This window comes from Vigna umbellata, chromosome 5, assembly GCF_029865625.1.
Source record: "Vigna umbellata cultivar VRB3 chromosome 5, Vumbellata_1.0, whole genome shotgun sequence".
Lineage (NCBI taxonomy): Eukaryota > Viridiplantae > Streptophyta > Magnoliopsida > Fabales > Fabaceae > Vigna > Vigna umbellata.
The window spans coordinates 69,898,448-69,921,676 of NC_142169.1; the positions used below are offsets into that span (position 1 = coordinate 69,898,448).

Consider the following 23,229-nt stretch of genomic DNA (forward strand, 5'->3'; position numbering starts at 1 on the left):
TTCTTCTCTTGCAAGATGAGAACAGACTGTACTTATATCATGACATGCAGAGTAACACTAATCACAAATTATAAACATTATTCCCACGTTTTACCAGAATTGACAATTTTTCCACAATGATACCAAGAAAAGGACAAAAATTCATGGACCTACTTCCAGCCAACGCAAATAATTCAAAGGCAAAATTTATGGTGAATGTTGGGCAAGAAATAAAGGCTACAGAAAGATCTGGAGTTACGACCACACAATGCTTGCAATAAGTTGTGTATTTTAAAGTTTACTTAAAAAAAAAAAAATATCAATACATGAAATATGCGTTACAATAAGATTGATGCAGCATATTCAACTTTTTTTTTTCTTAATTTAACACATACCACTAGAAAAAAAGTTAAAGTTCTTGTTTTAAAAAGATAAATATATACACTTTTTTCAAACTCATTTTACCACGTTCGGATAAATCAACAGAAACAATTGTCACATTCTTTTATGACATTAATTTATTTACATATTTTAAAATATTAATTCTATGTTCGTGATTTAATTTTTATGTTTTGGTTTTTAAAATATAGTATTATAACTCTCATTATATTGTCGATTATAGATAAAGTAACATTTTGCATTGAAACTTTTACGCATACTTTTTTCTTTATTAAAATATTAACCTTTTAGGTTTATTTTCCTTATAATTTAAGTTTTTATATATGTCTCTATCCTGTTAAAAAACACCAAACACTGTAAATCTATTATCATACATAATATATTACTTAAACTAAAACTTTGTTAATTACACATTTAACGTAACATACTGATAAGATTCAATGGTTAATATAATACTATTTTTTTATTATTGATCACATTTTAAATTGAAAAATAAATAAAATAAAACAATAATTTAACTTTTTAAAAACAACATAAAATACTATCATATAATAAAACAGAAAAATTATATTTTGGACCTTTATTTTATTACAGATGCTTGATGGTTGGAGATGCCAAATAGCTACTATGGGTACCAGTTCTTTTCCAGTTTATATTTATCAATAGTAGGTATCTACACTTATTAGAAGACTGGGCCAACTTTCAAGTGAGAAATTATGGCCCAAATGAAAAAGTTCGATTGTGGCCCATTAAGAGTCATTCGGTACGTACGGAAAAATGTTTTAAAAATTTTCAATTAAATGGATGCTTTTCAGAAGTACTGCATTAATCAAATATAAAACTAATTAATTATTTTCTGAACCGAGAAGTTGAAGGACACATTCATTCTTGTGGCAGAGACTTCGGAGTGCTGCAGATTTATCTTGTTATAACTATTGTCAAAAGGTTATAAGATAAATTAAACATCTTTTTCAATGACTCATTATTTATAAATGCCATTTCAAAATACTACAATAAAACATTTACTGATTTATAGTAAAATTTAATATTTATGATAATTATAATTTTTAACAGAAGGCCTTTTAATTATGTTCTAAAAATATATTAAATTATAACGAGTAACGTTACCCACTAGTTATACTTTATAACAAAGGTAGCAGAAAACTATTGAGGAAAAGTTACTCTCAAATTGTTGGAAAGTTTTTTGTTTTATGATATGTAACTGTCTTAGAAATAAATTCAGACAAATATATGAAAAAATTTAATAAGAAAAATAGTATATTTCTCATCTATGAATTCCTTTTTATAATTTTGTGACTTTTATGATTTCATTTGGAAAAAGTTAGTTTTGAAAAAACTTCTCATTTAAATAATACAAATATTATACAGAAGTTATCACATAATAAATAAAAATAAAACACTTAACAAATAAATACAAAGTCACAGCACATTTATCCAAATATAATTATAAGTCAAGTTTTATATATAAATCACTGATCCAAAAAAAACTATGTAGCTAGTACATCTAAAAGATATATATATATATATATATATATATATATATATATATATATATATGTTTTACAACATATATACATTAACGTCATCTCTATCCAAAATCTGTTCAAAAAGACAAGTCATCTTTCTTTACTCATACCCATCAGATGATCAACGTCAAAAGGATCAACACACAATAACAATCCACAAAGAAACACACATGAAAGGATAAACTAATGAAGAAAAGAATTAAGCACAAACTATTGAGATTCATGCATTTGTGGTGATCTCTAGTGCTTTGCAGAGCCATTGTTAATGAATTTCATCCTATCACATACACAAGGTTGATTTATTAAATGTTAGTATAACCTCCAAGACTGAGCTTCCAACATTCATATCAACACACTTTGATACCACAAATAAGATTTCTTTCCTTAGAACTCTTAAAACCATAATTCTATACCATCACGTGTTTCAAACCATATCACTAAGTATACAATAAAATATCACAAAAAATACTCAACCACAAACCTCAAACATTCCAATTTGCCTCAAACCTTATATTTTAAAATCTTACTAGTCCAAACCCATAAAAATGAACTTAAAACCATCCAAAACACAACCTATTAACTACCAACCATTTTTTTAACAAATTTCTACTAACTCAAGGCTGTAATAAGTTTCAATGATCACCAAATACATGCTATAACTCAATTTTTCCTTTTTGACCCTTAATTCAAAATCTCACCTATGAAAACCTCTTTTTTATACTAAAAACGACCACTAACTCATTCAAAATCCTTTTTTTCTCAAATTACATTAAATTTATACCACTAAAATTCACAACAACAACATTCATAAAACAAATCCAATCCAAAACAGAATCATACAAGGCATCAAGTATCACATAACTAATTACACTAATCAAAATACAAATGAACACTAAAATGGTTATCTCAATCACATTTAAATCATCACATCATCCTAACAACAACCAATCACAATTCTAAACTAAAATTTAAGCATAAATACTAGTTTCCCTTACCTTATAGAGAAGTTGTGATTGTTTTAGATAATGAGACAAGTTTATCAAATTATATTTATATTATTGAATTATATTAATATTAAAAATACTCGATCTTATTATTTTAAAACATCTATCAATTCTAATACTCTATTTTCTAAATTTTTACAAAAACATATTAACGTAAGAGAAAGACCAGTACCATCCTTTTATTATAAATTCAGTCATTTATAATTTTTAAACGAGTAATAAGAGGCTATAAAAAATAAGTTTAAATTATTTAAGGAGTATGTCTAAATAAAAATATATATATCATTATTACACAGTGAATATTTTAAAGAGAAATGGAGATTTTTTTTTAAGAAAAATAAAACATTATTGCGTTTAAAATAATAATTATTAAACAGATATAATACATTTTGTCTAAACCTAAAAGAAAGTATCACTTAAACATTATTTTTTATAAAATTAAATATTGAAACAAATGATAATGATATATTATTAAGATACGATGCATATTAAAGTATTTACAACCCATATAAAATGTTAGGAAAGTCTCAGTAACTACAAGAGATAATTTGTCATCACTACCTATATAAAGATATTTTCAATTATTTCCCAAAACCAACATTGTTATACGTGAAAGAATTAGAATTTTTTTTTTTAAATGATTTAAATCTTATTATGTTTGACATAACTTTATAGATAGAAAACATCAGTACCTTAGTTTTTCATGTTGAATAACACGACCTCTAAGTCTATATAGCATGTATATCTTGTCTCCAGTAACATATTTAACTCAATTCCAAAACCTATTATCTTCCTAATTATGCATTTGATATTTGATTCTACAACTTGATGAACATTCCCGAATATTGAGGATCTTTAAGTCAATCCCACACCATAAAAATCTCTAACCATTCTGACTTGAACATTTATTTTTCTAACAAACCACTATAGCAATTCAAAATTCATGGACCTACTTCCAGCCAACCCAAATAATTCAAAGGCAAAATTTATGGTGAATGTTGGGCAAGAAATAAAGGCTGCAGAAAGTTCTGGAGTTAGGATAACACAGTCCTTGCAACAAGTTGTGTATTTCATAAGTTTACTATATATATAAAAAGAAAACTTAAATATCAATGTATGAAATATGCGTGACAATAAGATTGACGCAGAGCATATTCAACTTTATTTTCCTTATAATTTAAGTTTTTATTTATGTCTCTATCCTGTTAAACAACACCAAACACTATAAATCTATTATCATATATATTATCTGTAAACTAAACCTTTGTTTATTACACATATAACGTAACACACTGATAAGATTCGATGGTTATTATAATAATATTTTTATTATTGATCGCATTTTAAATTGAGAAGTAAATAAAATGAAAAAATAATTTAACTTTTTTGTAAAAAAACATAAAATACTATCATACAATTATAAAAAAAAATTATATTTTGGACCTTTGTTTTGGACTTGATGATTGGAAATGACGAATAGATACTATGGCTAGAGCAGGTTCTTCCCCGTTTATATTTATCAATAGTAGGTATCCACATTTATTAGAAGACTGGGCCAACTTTCAAGTGAGAAATTATGGCTCAAATGAAAAAGTTCGATTGTGGCCCATTAAGATTTATTCGGTGTGTACGGAAAAATGTTCTAAAACTTTTTAATCCAATGGATATTTTTCACAAGTACTACATTAATGCAAATATAAAACTAATTAATTATTTTCTAGTTATGTGAGAGGAGAAAAAAATATATCTCTTGTCTATGAATTCCTTTTATGATTATGTCACTTTTATTATTTATTTTGGTTACCGGTTACATGTTACAAGTTACAAATTATACACATTACAAGTTACAGGTTACATGTTACAAGTTACATGTTATAGGTTACATGTTACAGGTTACATGTTACAGACTACATGTTACAGTTTTCAGGTTACAGTTTAGAGGTTACATGTTACAGGTTGTAGATTGCAGGTTACAAGTTGCAAGCTATAGGTTGCAGGTTGTAGGTTACAAGTAATAGGTTACAAATTACAAGTTACACGTTACAAGTTACATGTTACAAGTTGCAGGTTGCAGGTTGCAGGTTGCAAGTTGCAGGTTACATGTAAGAGGGTGCAGGTTGCAGGTTGAATGTTGCAGGTTGAATGTTGCAGGTTATAGGTTGCAGGTTACAGGTTACAGGTTATAGGTTGCAAGTGATAGGTTGCAAGTGATAGGTTGCAAGTTACATGTTATATATTACAAGTTACAAGTTGCACGTTGTAGGTTTCAAGTTGAAGGTTGCAGATTAAAGGTTGCGGGTTGCATGTTAAAGGTTGCAGGTTGCAAATTGTAGGTGTCAAATTGCAGGTTGTAGGTTGTATGTTGCAGGTTGTATGATAATTATTTCGTTAATTGTCATATGTACGATATGTTTGTTATTTAATTAATACTATTTAATAAGGTTACAGGTTACCGTTTACAAGTTAGATATTACATAGGTTACAAAATTCAAGATTCAAGTTACAAGCTAGAAATTATAAGCTAGAAACTACAAAATTCAATATTCAAGATTCGAGTTACAAGCTACATGTTACAAGATAGAAGCTATACAAGTTACATATTACAGGTTACAAGTACCAGGTATAAGTAACAAGTAATGGGTTACATGTTACAGGTTACAAGTTACAAGTACCAGGTAATGGGTTACATGTTATAAGTAACAAGTAATGGGTTACATGTTACAGGTTACCGATAACAGGTTACACATTACACATTCTAAGTTATATATTATACATTCTAAGTTACACGTTAGAGGCTCTAGGTCACAAATTATACATTATTGTTTACAAAATTGAATATTGAAATAAATTGTAATAATATATTATTAAGATATGATGTTTATTAAAATATTTAAATCCGATACAATGTTAGAAAAGTAACACTAACTAGAAAATCACTTTTCTTCATTACTTATATAAAGTTCCAAAAGTAGAGTTGAATCTTTTGCTATATATACCTCCACATAGTTATTGAGTTTCACTTGTCTTAGGCTTCTTCATTGCAAGATTTACCAATAAGTAATTATAATCATTTTGGTCTATCTGCTCTGAGACGTAAAATGGATAATTGGCTTCACTGAATAAAAATTAATCTAATTTCGTGTAAAAAGCAAAATGAAAACAACCATTTAAACTTGTGAAAATGGGATACATAAAACTATAAATGAAGCACGTTCAAGTTTTGAACATTTGAATGAAGACAATTGCAAGGTTACTGAAATTGTGATGCTCCAACTTCATCTTTATACTGTGAAGTTTTCTGAGAAACGATCCTTGTATGTACAGTCAAGTCAATTGTGCAAGAGAAAAGTCTACAATTCTTTGAGAAGTGTCGTATATGAATTGTATGGTGTGCACTAAGTTTATTTCACTATAATTCAATCATTAAAAAGAGTTCAAGTTCAACTCCAATACTTGTGAGTTTATAAAAATAATATAAATGGGTTACTGGGTATATTAAGCTAATTGTGTCTGCTTCTGTCTAACCTTAAAAAAATAGTTTTTGTTATCTGATTCTGAGGTTCGTAAGCTAAGTCCACAGGACAAGAATTTACGAAGTAGAGGTGTTAAAAAAAGTAACTAAATTATGTAACAAGCTTTGTCATCTCTCACTTTTCATTATGTAACAAATTAGAAAAGTAAATTACGTATTAAAGCTTCTTTTATATAATGATTGAGCAGGTCAACAATTTCGAACAGCCCTACTAGTACGTGATTGCTTACGTTAAATTCAGAAAGGCACATGTTGTAATCTTACATACTTTTTACTTTTAAAAGCCTCACACATGTAGTGTGCATCGTGGTCGTGACACTCATCAGATTCTTTTACTGGTAAAGGAAGATAAACTCAGAACAAAATGGGTTGGAGAGGAATACTGGGTTTTGAATATGGTATAGTTCAGGCACCATTAGGCCCTGATATCTCTGGTCCTCAACTTGTAGCTGCAGTTGCCAATGCTGGTGCTCTTGGTCTTCTTAGGGCCCCTGATTCGGTATGCTCATGCTTCCCTGTTGCTTATCGCTGCCTTCTGTTCTTCAATTCGCGCATCAATTCATTGTTAATTGTCATATACAGTGTAAATTTACAGTCTTTTTCTACAAGTTAATTGTTCTGAGGTGCATAACCATTGTTTGTTGATTTGACTCTAACAGGAATCGCCGGATTATTTGAGGGGACTCATAAAGACGACTAGGACCTTAACTGATAAACCTTTCGGGGTTGGTGTCGTGCTAGCCTTTCCCTTTGAGGAGAATTTGAAGGTCATTCTGGAAGAAAAAGTTGCAGTCTTGCAAATTTCCTGGGGTGATTGTACAAGGGAGTTAGTAGATAAGGCTCACGCCGCTGGGGTTAAAGTTGTTCCTCAAGTGAGTTTTCTGTTCATTTATTAATAGTAATAGGTTACTAACTATAGGCAAATCCTAAGAGAAGATTATATTCTTATTTTGGCGTTCCTTTGATTTGCTCTGCAAATTAATGATTCCGTGATTGGTATCTAACCTTTTACCTATTACAGGTTGGAAACATTGAAGGTGCAAAACAGGCAATTGAAGCAGGTGTCGATGGGATAATTGTACAAGCACTTGAAGCCGGTGGTCATGTAATGGGTCAGGTGTGCATGCTTATAATAATTTTGATGTATATTTATAGATTATAAGTGTCTTGTTTTGGTGTTGATAGTTAACAAGAATTTTTAATTTTCTGCTTGAATTCAATCATAAGATGGAAGAAAAAATCTTTAGCGGCTCTAAACCCTAGACCTAAAACTTTTCGCGTTAGTGAAGTGGCTAGTGCCATAAAGACCTACATTCACAATGGACTACAACATCGGTGTCCCACTGTCTGTCATATCTGTCTTTAATACGAAAACTTCAAGTGGGACAAGTTGTATTTAGATATAGGAGTCTATGTAGTAGTAGTGATTGCAGATGTTGTATATGTAACTTTCTCACAACCTAAAACCTTGAGGTAACGGGTATGTGATATAAAAAAGCTAAAACACCATTTTAGCTCAAAACCTTAATACTATATGTATGCTCATATACTGTTTTTCAGGATAATTCGTATTCAATGAGACCAAACTCATACTTGAAATCCTTGGAGCTTATCATAGCTAATCATATTTTTTCAATTGTGTACAACACACTACTACTATACATTTTTGCCACTCAGAGAAAGTGCTTTCCCTTTCATGTAATTGCAGGATAGTCTAATTACATTGGTGCCAAGGGTGGTCGATCTGGTTGGTGACCGAGAGATACCAGTTATTGCAGCTGGAGGAATTGTGGATAGTCGGGGTTATGTTGCTGCTCTAGCCCTTGGTGCTCAAGGCGCCTGTTTAGGCACCAGGTTTTGAAATATTACTTTCACATTAATCATATTTCAGTAAATTGCTCTCCTATCATTTTTACACCTTTTCATATATGTTTTCATGCCAAGAGTCTTGTTTGCAGGTTTGTGGCAACTGAGGAAAGCAATGCTCATTCCACATACAAAAGAAAATTGGTTGAATTTGATGAGACTGCATACACGGATGTGTTTGGGAGGGCAAGATGGCCTGGTGCTCCTCATCGTGTCTTGCAGACACCTTTCTATAAGGAATGGAGATCGCTTCCGGCACACGAAAACGAAGCCAACCAACCCATCATTGGCCATTCAACAATTAATGGCGTGGTATGTAACAAAGCTAACATTCTTATATGCAACTGTAATGTCTACAACATTTGTGTTTGACTGTACTTTTTGCATGAAACAGGACAAAGATATACGACGTTTTGCAGGTACTGTTCCAAACGTGACAACTACAGGAGATCTCGAGAGCATGGTGATGTTTTCTGGCGAAGGTGTTGGTCTCATCAAGGAAATTCTGCCTGCTGGAGAAGTGGTAAAGCTGCTAGTTGAAGGAGCACAGCTTATAATACAGCAAAACTTAAACTAGATTGTCAAATGTCGAGTGAGAGAGCATGCTTAAATTCTGTACAACGGTTGTGGCTTGGAATAAAAATAAGTGTGCCAGTTTCAAGACAAGTATATAATAAAAATTTCGTTTTTCCATTGCTTCATCTTCAGAAAAATGTAATGTTACCATAGAAGTTTACTGCAGGAAAAATTTAAAAGAAAAGAAACAATAAAATGAAAATTAGTTAATTGATAACAAATTTGAAATGTCGAGAAGAAGATATTAGGTACTGCTACAAAGAAAACACAAATTAGCACTCGTAACCGGCCCATTATTTCGATTTCAAAGAAAGTCCAGAGAAAATAAGATCAATGGATTATTACAGTACAACATTATAAAAAGGAAAAACAATTCAATCAAATGATGTTTGCTTAAGCAAAACCTCCTTAATTAGTTTGTCCAAATTTATGTATGAACGACCACCGGGTCTGGTGAACTCCTCTGCCTTCTTCTTCAAATCCATCGTATTTTCTCTCATCTTCTTTCCCTTCTCCCCCACCATCAACTCATTCACCAGCTTCTCCACCTCCTCTCTCTTCACATTGGTATCAATCTCAATCCCAATCTCCCACTCATTGCACACATATCTACAGTTTGTTGGCTGATCTGCAAAAAATGGCCAGCACAACATTGGGACTCCAGCACAAACACTTTCAGTGATTGAGTTCCATCCACAATGAGTCAAGAATCCACCAACTGATGAATGGTTCAGCACCTGTTCTTGTGGACACCAACCTGCTATTAGGCTTCTGTCTCTAGTTTCATTCACAAAATCAGATGACAAAATCACGGAACCTCCAATGACAAGGTCAGGCCTAATGATCCACAAAAACGGTTTCTTGCTGTTGGCCAAACCCCAAGCAAATTCCAACAGTTGATCTGCAGACATAACAGTGATACTGCCAAAATTCACATAAACTACGGATCTGGGTTCCTGGGATTGAAGCCACTGAAGACACTTGGGATCTTCATTCCAAAGACTGGAACCAAGAGAAGCCAAGTAGTTATTCGGAATTTGATCCAAAAACGAAGGGAAAGGACCAATGGTGTAGAGAGAAGGGAGCATAAAAGACAGAGCATTCATCGCATCTCTCTCAAGCTCATAGAAAGTATTAAAAACAACAGCCGAGACTGTAGGAATTCTACCAGCTACTTCAATGAAATATTCTAGCATGAAATCATTTGGATCTGCTGTCTTTACAAAGCTAGGAAGGTCCCTCATGCGAAAATTGTTCAAACCAGGAATACATTCTACTTTGGTGGTGTCCAAATATCCGTTTGTCAGATAACTCTCATCTGCAGATCATAACCACAAAAACCAATAACAGTGAGATCCGTACACGAACGAATCTATACACATTAAATGGAGGAAGAACATAAATTTATACCTTTGAGAGGTATGATTCCTTTATCCACCAGATAACCGAAGTGCATAGAACACAAGAATGCACCTGCACTGATAGGGGAAAGGAGAATAATAGGGACAGAAAGTTCTTCAGCAACTTGTATAGGAAAACTAATGAAACAATCAGAGACTAAGCAGGTAACTGGGGGGATGAGGCCAGCAGTGGCAGAGTGGTTAAGTCTAGCAAGAAGTTGGCGAAAGGGTTGGAGGAAGTTGTTTCTGACAGAGTCACAGAGAGAGGGTATGTGTTGACTAACATCACCATCAGCATCGTCATCCAAAGGAGGAAGACCATCTGGGATGGTTTCAAAGCGAAAATCTGGGAGACCCTGAAAGGCATTAGAATCCCTTGATTTGAGGTAACGTTTGTAGTTGTAGTGAGTGTGGACAAAGGTTACGTGAAAGCCTCTGAAATGAAGCAGCTTTGCTAGTTTGAACAGAGGGTTTATATGGCCTTGTAGTGGAAATGGAACCAACACAGCGTGTGGCTTTCTCTCTGCAATGTTGCTCATCTTCGTTTATCTCTTTTAAGGAAAAGTCTCTTAGCCTCTGCGTCGCCTCAACATATATAGCACACTCCAATCAACATTTTGGTTTCAGGAAAAAATTTCTGGCAAAGATGAATTTTGTACCGTCCGGTCTTCTCGTTCATAAACCAAACGTCCACTCAGGTTGACCACCAATAGCAAGCATCCAGGCTAACACATGGACGGAGTGACCCTCCAAGGTCGACCATTCATCAAGACCGAACGTCTACTCAGGTCGGCCATCAAGATCGAGCGTCCAGTGTGACCGGACAGTAGAATCGAGTCGCCGTCCACCTAGGTTGACATCCTGGCCGACCATCCTTCTGACCGGCCGTCTCGACCGACCCTCACTCGATCGACTATACGATTAAATGCTAATGACTCATTAAAGCCCTTAAAATGAAGATTAAGGTACGATTGAGCCCTTATCAGGCCCACGAAAGATAGAAGTCCATTAAGGGTTTCAGGTATGATTTCTGGACAGATTGCTTACGATGCAATATATACATGTATTACAGACCACTCGGTCATGTTACTAACTTAAGCGTCGGAGTGCCTTTGACAGGTATCCGACCTCCCGGCTTGTAGAACGGGGTGGAACGAACGCCACAATCAGGACTTGAAGACGAGAGAGCCCGTCCGACCCCTCCCAGCACGTCCAGACCTCAGCAAAGAGATCGCTCGATCTGTTTCGGCTTGTGAAATTCAACGACGTCCGTCCGATTTTCGACAAACTCACGTTAGCACGGTGATCCAATCCGGCCGAAACAAATTGCAATATCTCTTATTTTATAAAACTAGTTATTGTGAATCTGCGACCAAAGTTGTTTCCATCAAATTTTGATTTACATTTTATTTTTACTTGAAAACGAAAGGAAATTGGTTCTTCTAATTACTTCATCCGCGGGTAACAAGGCTGTTTTTTTTTGAAAAAAATAATGTTATATGATGGATAAATGTTCGATTCCAAAAATGAAAAGAAGATAGAGAAATGTACAATGGTTATTTACATTTATTATTTTTATTATTGTTATAATAATAATATAATATTTTATTCTTAAAAATAGTTGTAGAGATTCACGAGGATGCTGGAGAATGCAAAAGGTAATCCTAATAAAAGAGAAAGAAAAATAGACACCTAAATTTAATTATCCTTCTAAAAATATTTGTAAGGACATATATAATTTCTTTTAGTTTGAATTTTTTTAATACGTTATTGAACTTGTTTATTTTTATTTAATTTAGATGCACATTTGAAATTTCTATTCATACCGTACTTATATTAAACATACTAATTTTTTTAAGGGTAGATATTCATGTGAAGAAGGAAGTAACTTGAAATAGATTGTTATTTTCAAATGATAATTATCTAAATCCCTACTTGAATAGAAAAATAAAAAACTGTATAAAATTGAGAAGTTAATTTGAGTATTCTCGTTATTAAAATTTTAAATTTATGATGACTTTTAAGTGTATGATAAATTTGTATATATTGAATTGAGTTCTGTTGAATTGTTATAGTCTAGTAATTACTAAAAATTGTATATTTTTAATTAAATTTGTGTTGGTGTTATTATGGAATTTTATCATTTTACATTTTTACAATTTAATTATCACAAATATCGCAATTTTTATTACCGATTTCAATTATTATAATTTTTCATTTTTTTAATCTCAATTAGTACATAATCTCTTTATTGAAAAATTATCAGATAACTTTTCCTTCAATACATTGGATGTTTTCAGAAAGTCAATTATATGTTGAACCACATGTTTTCAAAAGAAAAACCATGTGTGAACAATATCATTCAAGATTTAAAATAACTTTACCCATTCTCCACTTTGTGATATCGAAAATTCTATAGAGGAATTTAATCAATAATTAAAACTTAATTCCTTTGTAATTTATATTAAAATATTAAGAATATGTTTATATATTTTTTTTAAAATGATACAATACAAAAATTAAAATTATTTAAATTATATTCTTACTATAAATATAATAATTTTCTGACAAAATTGGCCAGGCCTATTCACTCCATTTTACTAAGGACCATTCTATTGGATGTAAGCCTGGTCACACTTTTTTTAGACAAATAAATTTTAATTACTTTATTTCATTTAATTATCATTAAGAGATTAGTAGACTTTTTTGTCAACAATTACTTTTTAATATGTGTAGAGTTTATCTTTTCTTATAAGAAAACGGAGGCTGTAAAATATTTCAGTCTCTCTCGTGCACTTCTCTAGAAATAATATAATTTAAATATCAAACAAAACTAATAACCAAAAGTATAAAAATTAATTAAATAAATTAATTTTAACACACTTTAGATTTTGACACGTATTTACCTCTTATAACACGTGTATCTTTTCAAATACAAATATTTCTTTTCAAATTTCAAATACACCTCTCGCGTGTCTGATCTGAAAACACGGTATTTCTCTCTCCTCTACAAAACAGAAATAATTTTTTTTTCACACATAAATTTTTTGCATTTATTTATATTTTATTATTATTTATTTATTTATTTTTAATTATAATTTTTTATAATATTATGTATGAAATAAATACAAATATCGATCATTCTACCTTTTTCTTTGAAAACAATATCAACACCTACTCACGCTATATTGTCACACATATGGTATTTCTCTCTCCCATATGTTTATTAATGATAATTATCATATGGTACAATTCAATCTTTATCTAAACGTAATCGAATTGATTTATTATATTAATCAACAAATTAATATTTAAATAACCCGTATGTTTCATGCTTCAAAAAATATATTATAAAAAAGAAAGCTGGAAATAACAGTCAAAAAGTTTAACTTATTGCCGTCCTAATGCATTGTCACATCACATCTCACAAGTTTAATTAAGCGGCCGAAACGAGGAAGGTATATTAGGCATTTCACTCATATCATTAACAAAGAAAACAGAAAAAAAAATGCAGCCACTAAATCTCAAAAGCATATGCTACTTCCACCCTTTTCTAACTTTATAAATTATCATTTTATTATAATATTTTATTTTAATTTATTATATTAATATAATATTTTAATGGAAAAGGTCACCGTAAAACGATATAAAAAGCTGGCATCAGACAATATTCTTGTATTCCAAAACCCTTTGATAAATATAAACTGAAAACAGAAAAGAACGGCAGTTTGAAATGCGAAGAAGAAGATATTAGCTGGTGTACAACGTAGAAAACACAACATTATGAATTAGAAAAACCCTTCAATCGAATGATGTCTTCTGATTTAGCAACACCTCCTTAATTATTTTGTCCAAGTTTACGTATGAACTACCACCTGGTCTTGTGACATCCTCTGCTTTCTTCTTTAGTTGCATCGTCGTTTCTCTCATCTTCTTTCCCTTTTCCCCTACCATCAACTCATTCACAAGCTTCTCCACCTCCTCTCGCTTCGCATTGTTATCAATCTCAATCCCAATCTCCCACTCACTGCACATGTATCTACAGTTTGTTGGCTGATCTGCAAAAAATGGCCAACACAACATTGGCACTCCAGCACAAATACTTTCAGTGGTCGAGTTCCATCCACAATGAGTCAAGAAACCACCAACTGAAGGATGGTTCAACACTTTCTCCTGTGGACACCAGCTTGCTATCAGGCTTCTGTCTCTAGTTTCATTCACAAACTCTGATGACAAAATCACGGAACCCCCGGTGACAAGGTCAGGCCTAATGATCCACAAAAACGGTTTCTTGCTGTTGGCCAGACCCCAAGCAAACTCCAACATTTGCTCTGCAGACATAACTGTAATGCTGCCAAAATTCACATAAACTACGCTCCCAGATTCCCTGGATTCAAGCCATTCAAGACAATCGGTATTTTCCTTCCAAAGGCTGGAACCTAAAGACGCCAATTGGTTTTGCGGACTTTGATTCAAAAGTAAAGGGAAAAGACCGATGGTATAAACAGAAGGGAATACAGAGGAAGAGTAGATAGCATTCATTGCATCTCTTTCAAGTTCATCAAAAGAATTAAAAACAACGGCAGAGCCGCTGGGAATTTTAGCAGTTTCTTCGATGAAAAAGTTTAACATTACATCATTTGGATCTGTTGTCCTCAAAAAGTCAGGCAGGTCTTTCAGGCGATAATTTTCCAGTCCTGGAATACAGTCTACTTTGGTGTCCAGATACCCATTTGTCAGATAACTTTTATCTGCATTTCATGATCAGAAAGGCCAATACTGTCAGATTCATAGATGAACACACATACTACGTAGTACATTAAAATGTAATCGCAGTTTTAAGTTCCTTAAGATTCTAAGAAAATGTTGTCAATCCCTGTATACTAAAAAGAGTATATTGGTCTTTATGTTTTCTGAAATATGATCAATTTTTTTCCTCATCCGGTCAAAATGACAAACAGTCACAAAATTCACCACAGTTCAAAAGTACATGGACTAAAGTTGTCCTTTCCAAATTATAGGTACTAAAGTCAATCATGTGCAAATCTTGAAGAAATTAAAACAAGTTTTATCCTACCTAAATATAGATACTAACTATATTTAATAGATGAGGAACATAACTGTATACCTTTGAGGGGTACGATTCCTCTTTCAACCAGAGTACCATAGTGCATAAAAGACCAGAATGCAGCAGCACTGAGTGGGGAAAGGAGAAGGACAGGGATTTCAAGTTCTTGAGCCGCTTGAATAGGAAAAGTCACAAAACAGTCAGAAACTAAGCAGGTAACTGGAGGGTTGAGACCAGTAGTTGCAGAGTGGTTAAGTCTAGCAAGAAGTTGGAGAAAGGGTTGGAGGAAGTTCTTTCTGATAGAGTCACAGAGAGAGGGTATGTGTTGACTAACATCACCATCAGCATCTTCATCCAAAGGAGGAAGACCATCTGGGATGGTTTCAAAGCGAAAATCCGGGAGATCATGAAGGGCATTAGGACCCCTTGATTTGAGGTAACGTTTGTGGTTGTAGTCAGTGTGGACAAAGGTTATGTGAAAACCTCTTAGATGAAGCAACTTTGCTAATTTGAACAAGGGATTTATATGTCCTTGAAGTGGATATGGAGTGAACACAGCGTGTGGCTTTCTCTCTGCAAAGTTACTCATGCTTGATCTTTCAATGCTTGGTCTATGGTTTATGAATAGAAATTGAAACTCTAGCAACACAAGTTCCAATTTAAGGGTTGCAAGATCATATTTTATTGGATTAATTATTTTGGAATCAGCGATGACGTCGGATCTACATTATTATTGTTGAATCTGGCGGCTATCCGAAGAGGATGATTTCATATTTAATGAATGAGGACCATTATTCATCTGTGCATACTCATCTCCAACTTGTCATTTGCGAATCTGAAGTTGAGAGACAACAAATAAACCTCTTCTTAATGAATTAAATATACCAAATGAGGACATAAACAGAAAGCTTTACTAAATCGTACGCCAAGATACAGAAAAATAATAATACCACAGTCAGTGTTTACAGGGTCATCGGATCTCACGTAAACTCATTGATTTTTTTTATAGTAATTATGCTGAAAGTCTGGAGTATACAGAATGATTTTCGTTTCTGAGTTGACATGATTCATGATTTTGAACTTTTTTTTTACATTAATGTCAAATTAAGATTAAACTTTGATGTCCTCACTTAGTACATGTTCCATCACAAATTGCGAAGAATCTGTTACAAGTGTGATTCATTCAACTTAACGTTGGAAATCTAAGCATGGGTTCAAGTTTCAGATATATAAAAATGAGAAAAAAAAGTATTATATAAAAGTCGTTAACCCATTGGTTTTGGATAGAAAATAGTGTAACTTTTTATATAATACGCCGTTGAAAAAGACTACTTATGAATGTGGTTGGTTGAGAATATTTCTCCTAAAAGAAATTCACCCTTGAAGGAATAGTGTTTGTATCTCCTGTCCTGTCTTTTTGATAAGGAATAGTGTTTGTATCTCCTGTCCTGTCTTTTTGATAAATCCAACACTCAATCACTATAAAAAATAAACAATAGAGAAACTTGGGCACCTAACATTTCATTAGCATTTCTAATCTTTATATTTTTTTCCTTCGCCATTATGTACTTCCTATCATACGTACTTTATTTATTTAGCTACGTTCCGGACATTCACATCTTACATTACAGATAGAATTATTTCATCACAATAATAACTGAATAAAAAATCAATATAAACAATCAGAATATAACTCTTAGGCTGTGTTCGTTTGGAGTGATTTGGGGGAGATGATTTGAATGGATTTGAGTGGATTTGAGGGTAATTTTTTTGTTGTTTTTTTAGTGGATTTGTGGATAATTGAGAGTGGATTTGGAAGTAAAGTTTGTGAGAATTAGTGTAGGATTTGATTGATGTGATACATTTTAAAAATTAGTTTAATTGATAGAAATTAAGGATTACCAAAATGCCCCTAGTTATAAAAGTAATATAAAATATTATTTATAAATGTTATATTTAATTGTAAAAATGTTTATAAAGAAAAAAAAATTATGAATAATTTATAAAATTAATGTTTAAAAATTAAAAAAACTAAATAATCAATTTTTTTTAATAAATTAGAAAACTAAATAATCAATTTATTAAAAATAGATTAGAAAATATAATAATCAATTTATTAAAAATAAATTAGAAAATATAATAATCAATTTATTAAAAATAAATTAGAAAATATAATAATCAATTTATTTTTAATAAATTAAAAAATATAATATACCTAATTTTATTAATATTAAAATAATTATAAAAAAAAACTTAAAAAAAAAATAAATAGAAAATCGCGTAACCGGTTACGAAAACGTGTAACCGGTTACGCAAACGCGTAACCGATTACGCGAACGCGAACGCTTACGCGAACGGACCAACTTTGATCTTCTTCTCCATCTAACACATCTCCTTGCTCTCCCTCCTCCCATTCTTCATGTTCCTCACATTGTTCATGTCTTTTTTTTGTAACCGGAACGGTGCCATCAACCTCAACCACGATACCGCAACCTCATCAACCGGAACGTTTTAATTGATAGGTCACATACCGCAACTTCATCAACCTCAAACCACGATACTCCCAAATCAACGTACACGCGCACACCGTCCATGCAACCGGAGAAGACTGTGCAACCTAGCTCACGTTTTCAAAGAAGCTGTAACCGGTTATAGACCCTGTAACCGAATACGCTCAACGCCAACTTCTGCATCAAAATGTAACCGGTTACGCTCGCTGTAACCGAATACGCACAACCTCCAACTCTGTAATCTGCGTCTGCTTCTCCTGCCCAAACAACGAACCATTGGTGTGCATGCTTGGTCTTCTTTCCCAATACACTGCCATGAACAACCACAGCTCTTCAACCACTGCTTCCACCTTTGTGACCTGCATCCCGTCACTCATCATCATCAACAACCATCTTCCTCATCCTCGTCAACAACATTTAACTCTTCCGTTCAACACTGTCTCTCTCTTGAAGTAGACCACAATGCTTCTACCTGCAACAACCACATGAAAACGGAAACAAACATTACCTCTCCTCCACACAGCTGCTTTGACTTCAATACTTCACCACACACACTCGGCCAAAGCTGGAAATCTGCAGAACTCTTCAAACTTGGTTGTTTATCTACCAACAACCAACTTATTAATGGCGATGGCATGCATGGTTAATGTGTTCAAATTCAAACAACTTTCCCTCGATTCTCTCCTTTGCAGTCAAAGGCAGTGAATGATAGTGTCCACCAGGGAATCAAACAGGGAATCTCTGCTGCAAAAAGCAATTTTTGAATTGAAAATATGCTTTCCCAGGACACTGCAAACTGGCCTTCACATGTACACAGTGCACTTTACTGTTCAAACCAAAGTAAATGGCTTCTTTTCACGTTGACTATTCAAACCAAAGTAAATGGCTTCTTCTTTTTACGTGAAAGCACAGTACATGGATTTATTTTTATTACGATTTCATATATCTGTAATCGGTTATTCAAAATGATAACCTAATATGGTTTATAACAGGTATTTTGAAATTCCGTAAGGGCATATCAGTATTTTGAACGCATTTCATGGCAAATCCGCGCATCTAAGGCGAGATGGGTTGAACAGTGCGATCTCGCAAATCCCCGATTTCACGTCCGAGCAAATTCACGCAAATCCATCCAAAAGAACAATCATCACTTTATAAATCAGTCCTCGCTAATTCACTTAAACAGTGAAATCAGTGCAAACGAACACACGCTTAATAATTTGAAAATAATATCGCTACTGTTAACGTGTCCATTTTACCTATTGTGTGAAAATACTGACTAATATCAAAATATATATAAGCTGAGAATTAATTAATCGATAACAAGTCTGTAAATATCCTTACAAAGATAGGAAATGAATGCACTTTGAAATGTCAAGAAGAAGATATTGGGTAGTTCTACAAGGCGTTCCAAACCGCCCCCATTATTTCGCAACAGGTTCTAAAGGAGAACATTATGAAAAAGAAACAACCTTTAATCGAATGATGTCTTCTGCTTAAGCAACACCTCCTTAATTACTTTGTCCAAGTTCATGTATGACCGACCACCGGGTCTTGTTGCCTCCTCCGCTTTCTTCTTTAACTGCATCGTCTTTTCTCTCATCTTCTTTCCCTTCTCCCCTACCATCAACTCATTTACCACCTTCTCCACCTCCTCTCTCTTCGCATTGCTATCAATCTCAATCCCAATCTCCCACTCACTGCACATATATCTACAGTTTGTTGGCTGTTCTGCAAAAAATGGCCAGCACAGGGTTGGGACTCCGGCGCAAATACTTTCAGTCGTTGAGTTCCATCCACAGTGAGTCAAGAAACCACCAACTGAAGGATGGTTCAACACTGTAAGGATGCTGCAGGAAATAGAAAAGGGTGATGGCAGAGGAAAGAGAATATTCAGAGATGAAGAGAGAAAATTTCAGAGGGAATTTTTCTGTTATCTATTGTCCTCCCCTCTCTATTACAATACTGTATTATATATGCGCTTGGCTCTGCCTTGCAGTACTGATCATGTGCATATAACAAATAAAGGAAAAATTACAAAATAATTCCAATCATTTCTTGCTAACCGAATTCCCCTTCTTACTGGTTGCTGGACACGTGACCATATAATCCTTTAGGTAACGTGGCTGTTTTGTGGTTCTTTTGGCTCTCTCCTCTAACGGTTTCTCAACAGCTGGAGCTGGAGTAACAGCTGTGTTTGGGCTTCTGGAAGGAGTGAGGGGAATGGGCCCTTCAGCCCTTACAAACACTTTCTCCTGTGGACACCAGCTTGCAATTAGGCTTCTGTCTCTAGTTTCATTCACATACTCTGATGACAGAATCACGGAACCTCCGGCGACAAGATCGGGCCTGATGATCCACAAAAACGGTTTCTTGCTGTTGGCCAAACCCCAAGCAAACTCCAACATTTGCTCTGCGGACATAACTGTGATGCTGCCAAAATTCACATAAATAACAGATCGAGGTTTCTGGGATTCGAGCCAATCAACACACTCAGTTTCCTTCCAAAGATTGTAACCTAAAGATTCCAAGTGGTGATGTGGACTTTGGTTTAAAAGTAAAGAGAACGGACCAATGGGATAAAGAGAAGGAAAAATAGACGATAGAGCATTCAGTACATCTTCCTCAAGTTCGTCAAATGTGTTAAAAAGAATTATCGAGTTTTTTTCAACTGTATTTGCCAATTCAACGAAAAACTGCAAATGTACATCATTTGGATCCGTTGTCCATAAGAAGTCAACCATGTCCTTCAGCCGAAAGTTCTCCATTCCAGGAATCCAGTCCACTTTGGAGTCCAAAAACCCGTTTGTCCGATAACACTCGTCTGCATATCATAAACACAAAAAGCCATTGCTTAAAGCTTCATGTATGAATTGATAATTGACTTTCAACTTCTTTATCTTTCTTCCATATCCTTGTTTATAAGAAAAATTTAAGATTCTGACATAATTTCTACAAAAAGTTATCACAATAGTCAAATTGTAAGATAATTACAAAATTTGGTAAAAAGTTCTACGTGACGAAAAGGTAGTGCTCTACAGACAAAACTTAAACTTTTTAAAATAAAAGTTATATTTGACTGGCACCATTTTGTTTCGTATATTAAAATTTACATTCTTTTAGGGAAAGTGTGCTTGGTAAGGAGTACTATTAAATTGTTTTTTGTTCGTTGTGCTAAAGATGTACCTAACAAACACGTGCTAATAAACAATACATGCGAGTTTAAGAACGAAAGTACATATGTTGATGCCAACCTTTGAGTGGTGAAAGACCTTTCTCGACCATGGTAGGAAAATTCATGATAGACAATAAGGAACAGGCACTGGCAGGCCAACAGATAACGTTAGGGAGTGCAAATCGTTGAGCAGCTTGTGCAGTAAAGGGCATGCAACCGTCAGAAACTAAGCAAGTAAGTGGGGGAATGAGACCCTGAGAGGCAGAATGGTTAAGTTTATGAAGAAGGTCGCAAAAGGGTTGAAGGAAGTTCTTTCGGATAGAGTCAAAAAGTTCGGGTATGGGCTGAGTAACATCATCGTTCTCCAACGGAGGAAGGCCATCTGGGATGGTCTCAAAGCGAAAATCTGGTAGGCCATCGAGAGCATTGGCGCCTCTTGATTTGAGCATGCGTTTGTAGTTGTACTCAGTGTGCACAAAGGTTATGTGAAAGCCTCTGAGGTGAAGCAGCTTCGCTAGTTTGAACAACGGGGTCACATGGCCTTGTGCTGGATAAGGAGTCACCACAGCGTGAGGCTTTCTATCTGCAATGTAACTCATCTTTCGCTTTTCCTTTTCTTCTCTTGCAAGATGAGAACAGACTGTACATATATCTTCACATGTAATCACAAATGAGAAAATATAAGCATTCCCACGTGGTAACAAAATAGACAACTTTTCCAGAAGGGTACCAAGAAAAGGACAAAATATTCATGGACCTACTTCCAGCCAGCCCAACTAATTCAAATGCGAATTTATGGTGAACGTTGGGCAAGAAATGAAGGCTGTAGATATTTCTAGAGTTAGGATAACACAGTTCTTGCAACAAGTTGTGTATTTCTTAAGTTTACTATATGAAAAAAAAAACTTATATCCTGATTTGCCACCGCCTGATAGATAGAGATGTCTAAATCTCATGACAATGTTAGACTTTACGAGTTGATGATTATTATCATTACCATTGATTTCTATTTTTATTATTTTATTACCGTTATCTTTGTGAGATAGGAATCTTCTGGGTCCCTTTTCCCAAAAAATTTTACAAAGTTGACAAGACTTCTTCTTTCGATATGAATGTAGAGAGAAAATAATAGCAATGAAAATGCCACGTTTGTCTTTCTCTCCCAAGTTTCTAGGTAATGCTTTGCGTGTTTCTTTCTTATACAGGCTTATCTTATCTGACTGAGATTAAAAAAATGATTTTTGGCAAAAACAAATCCTGAAGTTGAGATATGAACAACGCGTCAGTGGTAATGGATCTGTACTACCATTGCCAATGTTTCCACTCACCAAGTTTCAATCTTACAGGTATTCAACAGTCCTTAAGTAAACTCTATAGTTTGGAGCCACCCACTATAAATTACTACTAATTAATGTCATCAAAATAATTTGAATTGGTAGGATTATAATCACTAGCTGAAAATCAATACACAACCATGATGGGTATGCCGGTAGTTTCATTTACAAGTTCATGTGCACACTGTAATGAAATATTAATGCTTCCAACCATACTTATTTGAAGCAAAGTTATGAAAGTTAGCTAAGAATGTTGAAATAGAAACATTTTACCTATAATTTTATCAGTTTTTGTAAGATATAAAAGTATAAAACAATATATTATAAACTTGTATTACTTGAGAAGCAAAATTTGCAACGCGACCAATGTTTCTTGGGCTTATCAGTCTTTTATTGCAGAAGCCAACCCTACATTTCTAAAAATCCAACAAAGCATATTTTGTATAAAGACTATTTATTTTTCTACTTACATTTAGCAAGGTCATAAATTCAAACCTAATCTATGAAACTATGACCACTTATTTTTCCTGTTTGATCTCATTTTCAACTTGTTCATTATTTAAACTTTTAGGAAACGCCTTCCAATTGTAGCAATCGATACATTTAATTCCTGCAATGTGGTTCATTTTGAACGAAACGATAGTGTTAGTTTTTTATATAAAATGAAGATATTGAATTGAATTTTTAAAAACAGAAGAGTTCAATTGAATTTTATAAATAATAAATCAATAAAGTAAAAGAGTTAATTAAAACGAAAAGGAAAAAAAAAAAGTAGTAAAGAAGAAAGCCCAATGTCTTTGGATCCATCAGCGCGAACAAAGCCGACATGAATACATGGC

At 33.5% G+C, this 23,229-nt stretch overlaps 4 protein-coding genes across 4 annotated transcripts; 1 reads left to right on the forward strand and 3 right to left on the reverse strand.

Moving 5' to 3' along the window:
- Positions 1-6,696: 6,696 nt before the first annotated feature.
- LOC124826780 (Aldolase-type TIM barrel family protein) lies at positions 6,697-9,020 on the forward strand. Its single transcript, XM_047299716.2, has 6 exons — positions 6,697-6,960; positions 7,121-7,333; positions 7,483-7,578; positions 8,170-8,315; positions 8,420-8,639; positions 8,722-9,020. The coding sequence occupies exons 1-6, from the start codon at positions 6,826-6,828 to the stop codon at positions 8,902-8,904; spliced, it is 993 nt and encodes a 330-aa protein (XP_047155672.2). The 5' UTR covers positions 6,697-6,825; the 3' UTR covers positions 8,905-9,020.
- Positions 9,021-9,175: 155 nt separating this feature from the next.
- Positions 9,176-11,433, reverse strand: LOC148198854 (7-deoxyloganetin glucosyltransferase-like). The gene is made up of 2 exons (XM_047299713.2): positions 10,314-11,433; positions 9,176-10,221 (listed from the first exon to the last, which is right to left on the reverse strand). Exons 1-2 carry the CDS (start codon positions 10,840-10,842, stop codon positions 9,278-9,280), a joined length of 1,473 nt encoding a protein of 490 aa, XP_047155669.1. The 5' UTR covers positions 10,843-11,433; the 3' UTR covers positions 9,176-9,277.
- Positions 11,434-13,963: 2,530 nt separating this feature from the next.
- LOC124826778 (7-deoxyloganetin glucosyltransferase-like) lies at positions 13,964-16,013 on the reverse strand. The gene is made up of 2 exons (XM_047299711.2): positions 15,432-16,013; positions 13,964-15,054 (listed from the first exon to the last, which is right to left on the reverse strand). The coding sequence occupies exons 1-2, from the start codon at positions 15,958-15,960 to the stop codon at positions 14,105-14,107; spliced, it is 1,479 nt and encodes a 492-aa protein (XP_047155667.1). The 5' UTR covers positions 15,961-16,013; the 3' UTR covers positions 13,964-14,104.
- Positions 16,014-19,174: 3,161 nt separating this feature from the next.
- LOC124826779 (7-deoxyloganetin glucosyltransferase-like) lies at positions 19,175-21,723 on the reverse strand. The gene is made up of 3 exons (XM_088116499.1): positions 21,136-21,723; positions 20,129-20,705; positions 19,175-19,731 (listed from the first exon to the last, which is right to left on the reverse strand). The coding sequence occupies exons 1-3, from the start codon at positions 21,653-21,655 to the stop codon at positions 19,356-19,358; spliced, it is 1,473 nt and encodes a 490-aa protein (XP_087972625.1). The 5' UTR covers positions 21,656-21,723; the 3' UTR covers positions 19,175-19,355.
- Between the last annotated feature and the right edge of the window lie 1,506 nt (positions 21,724-23,229).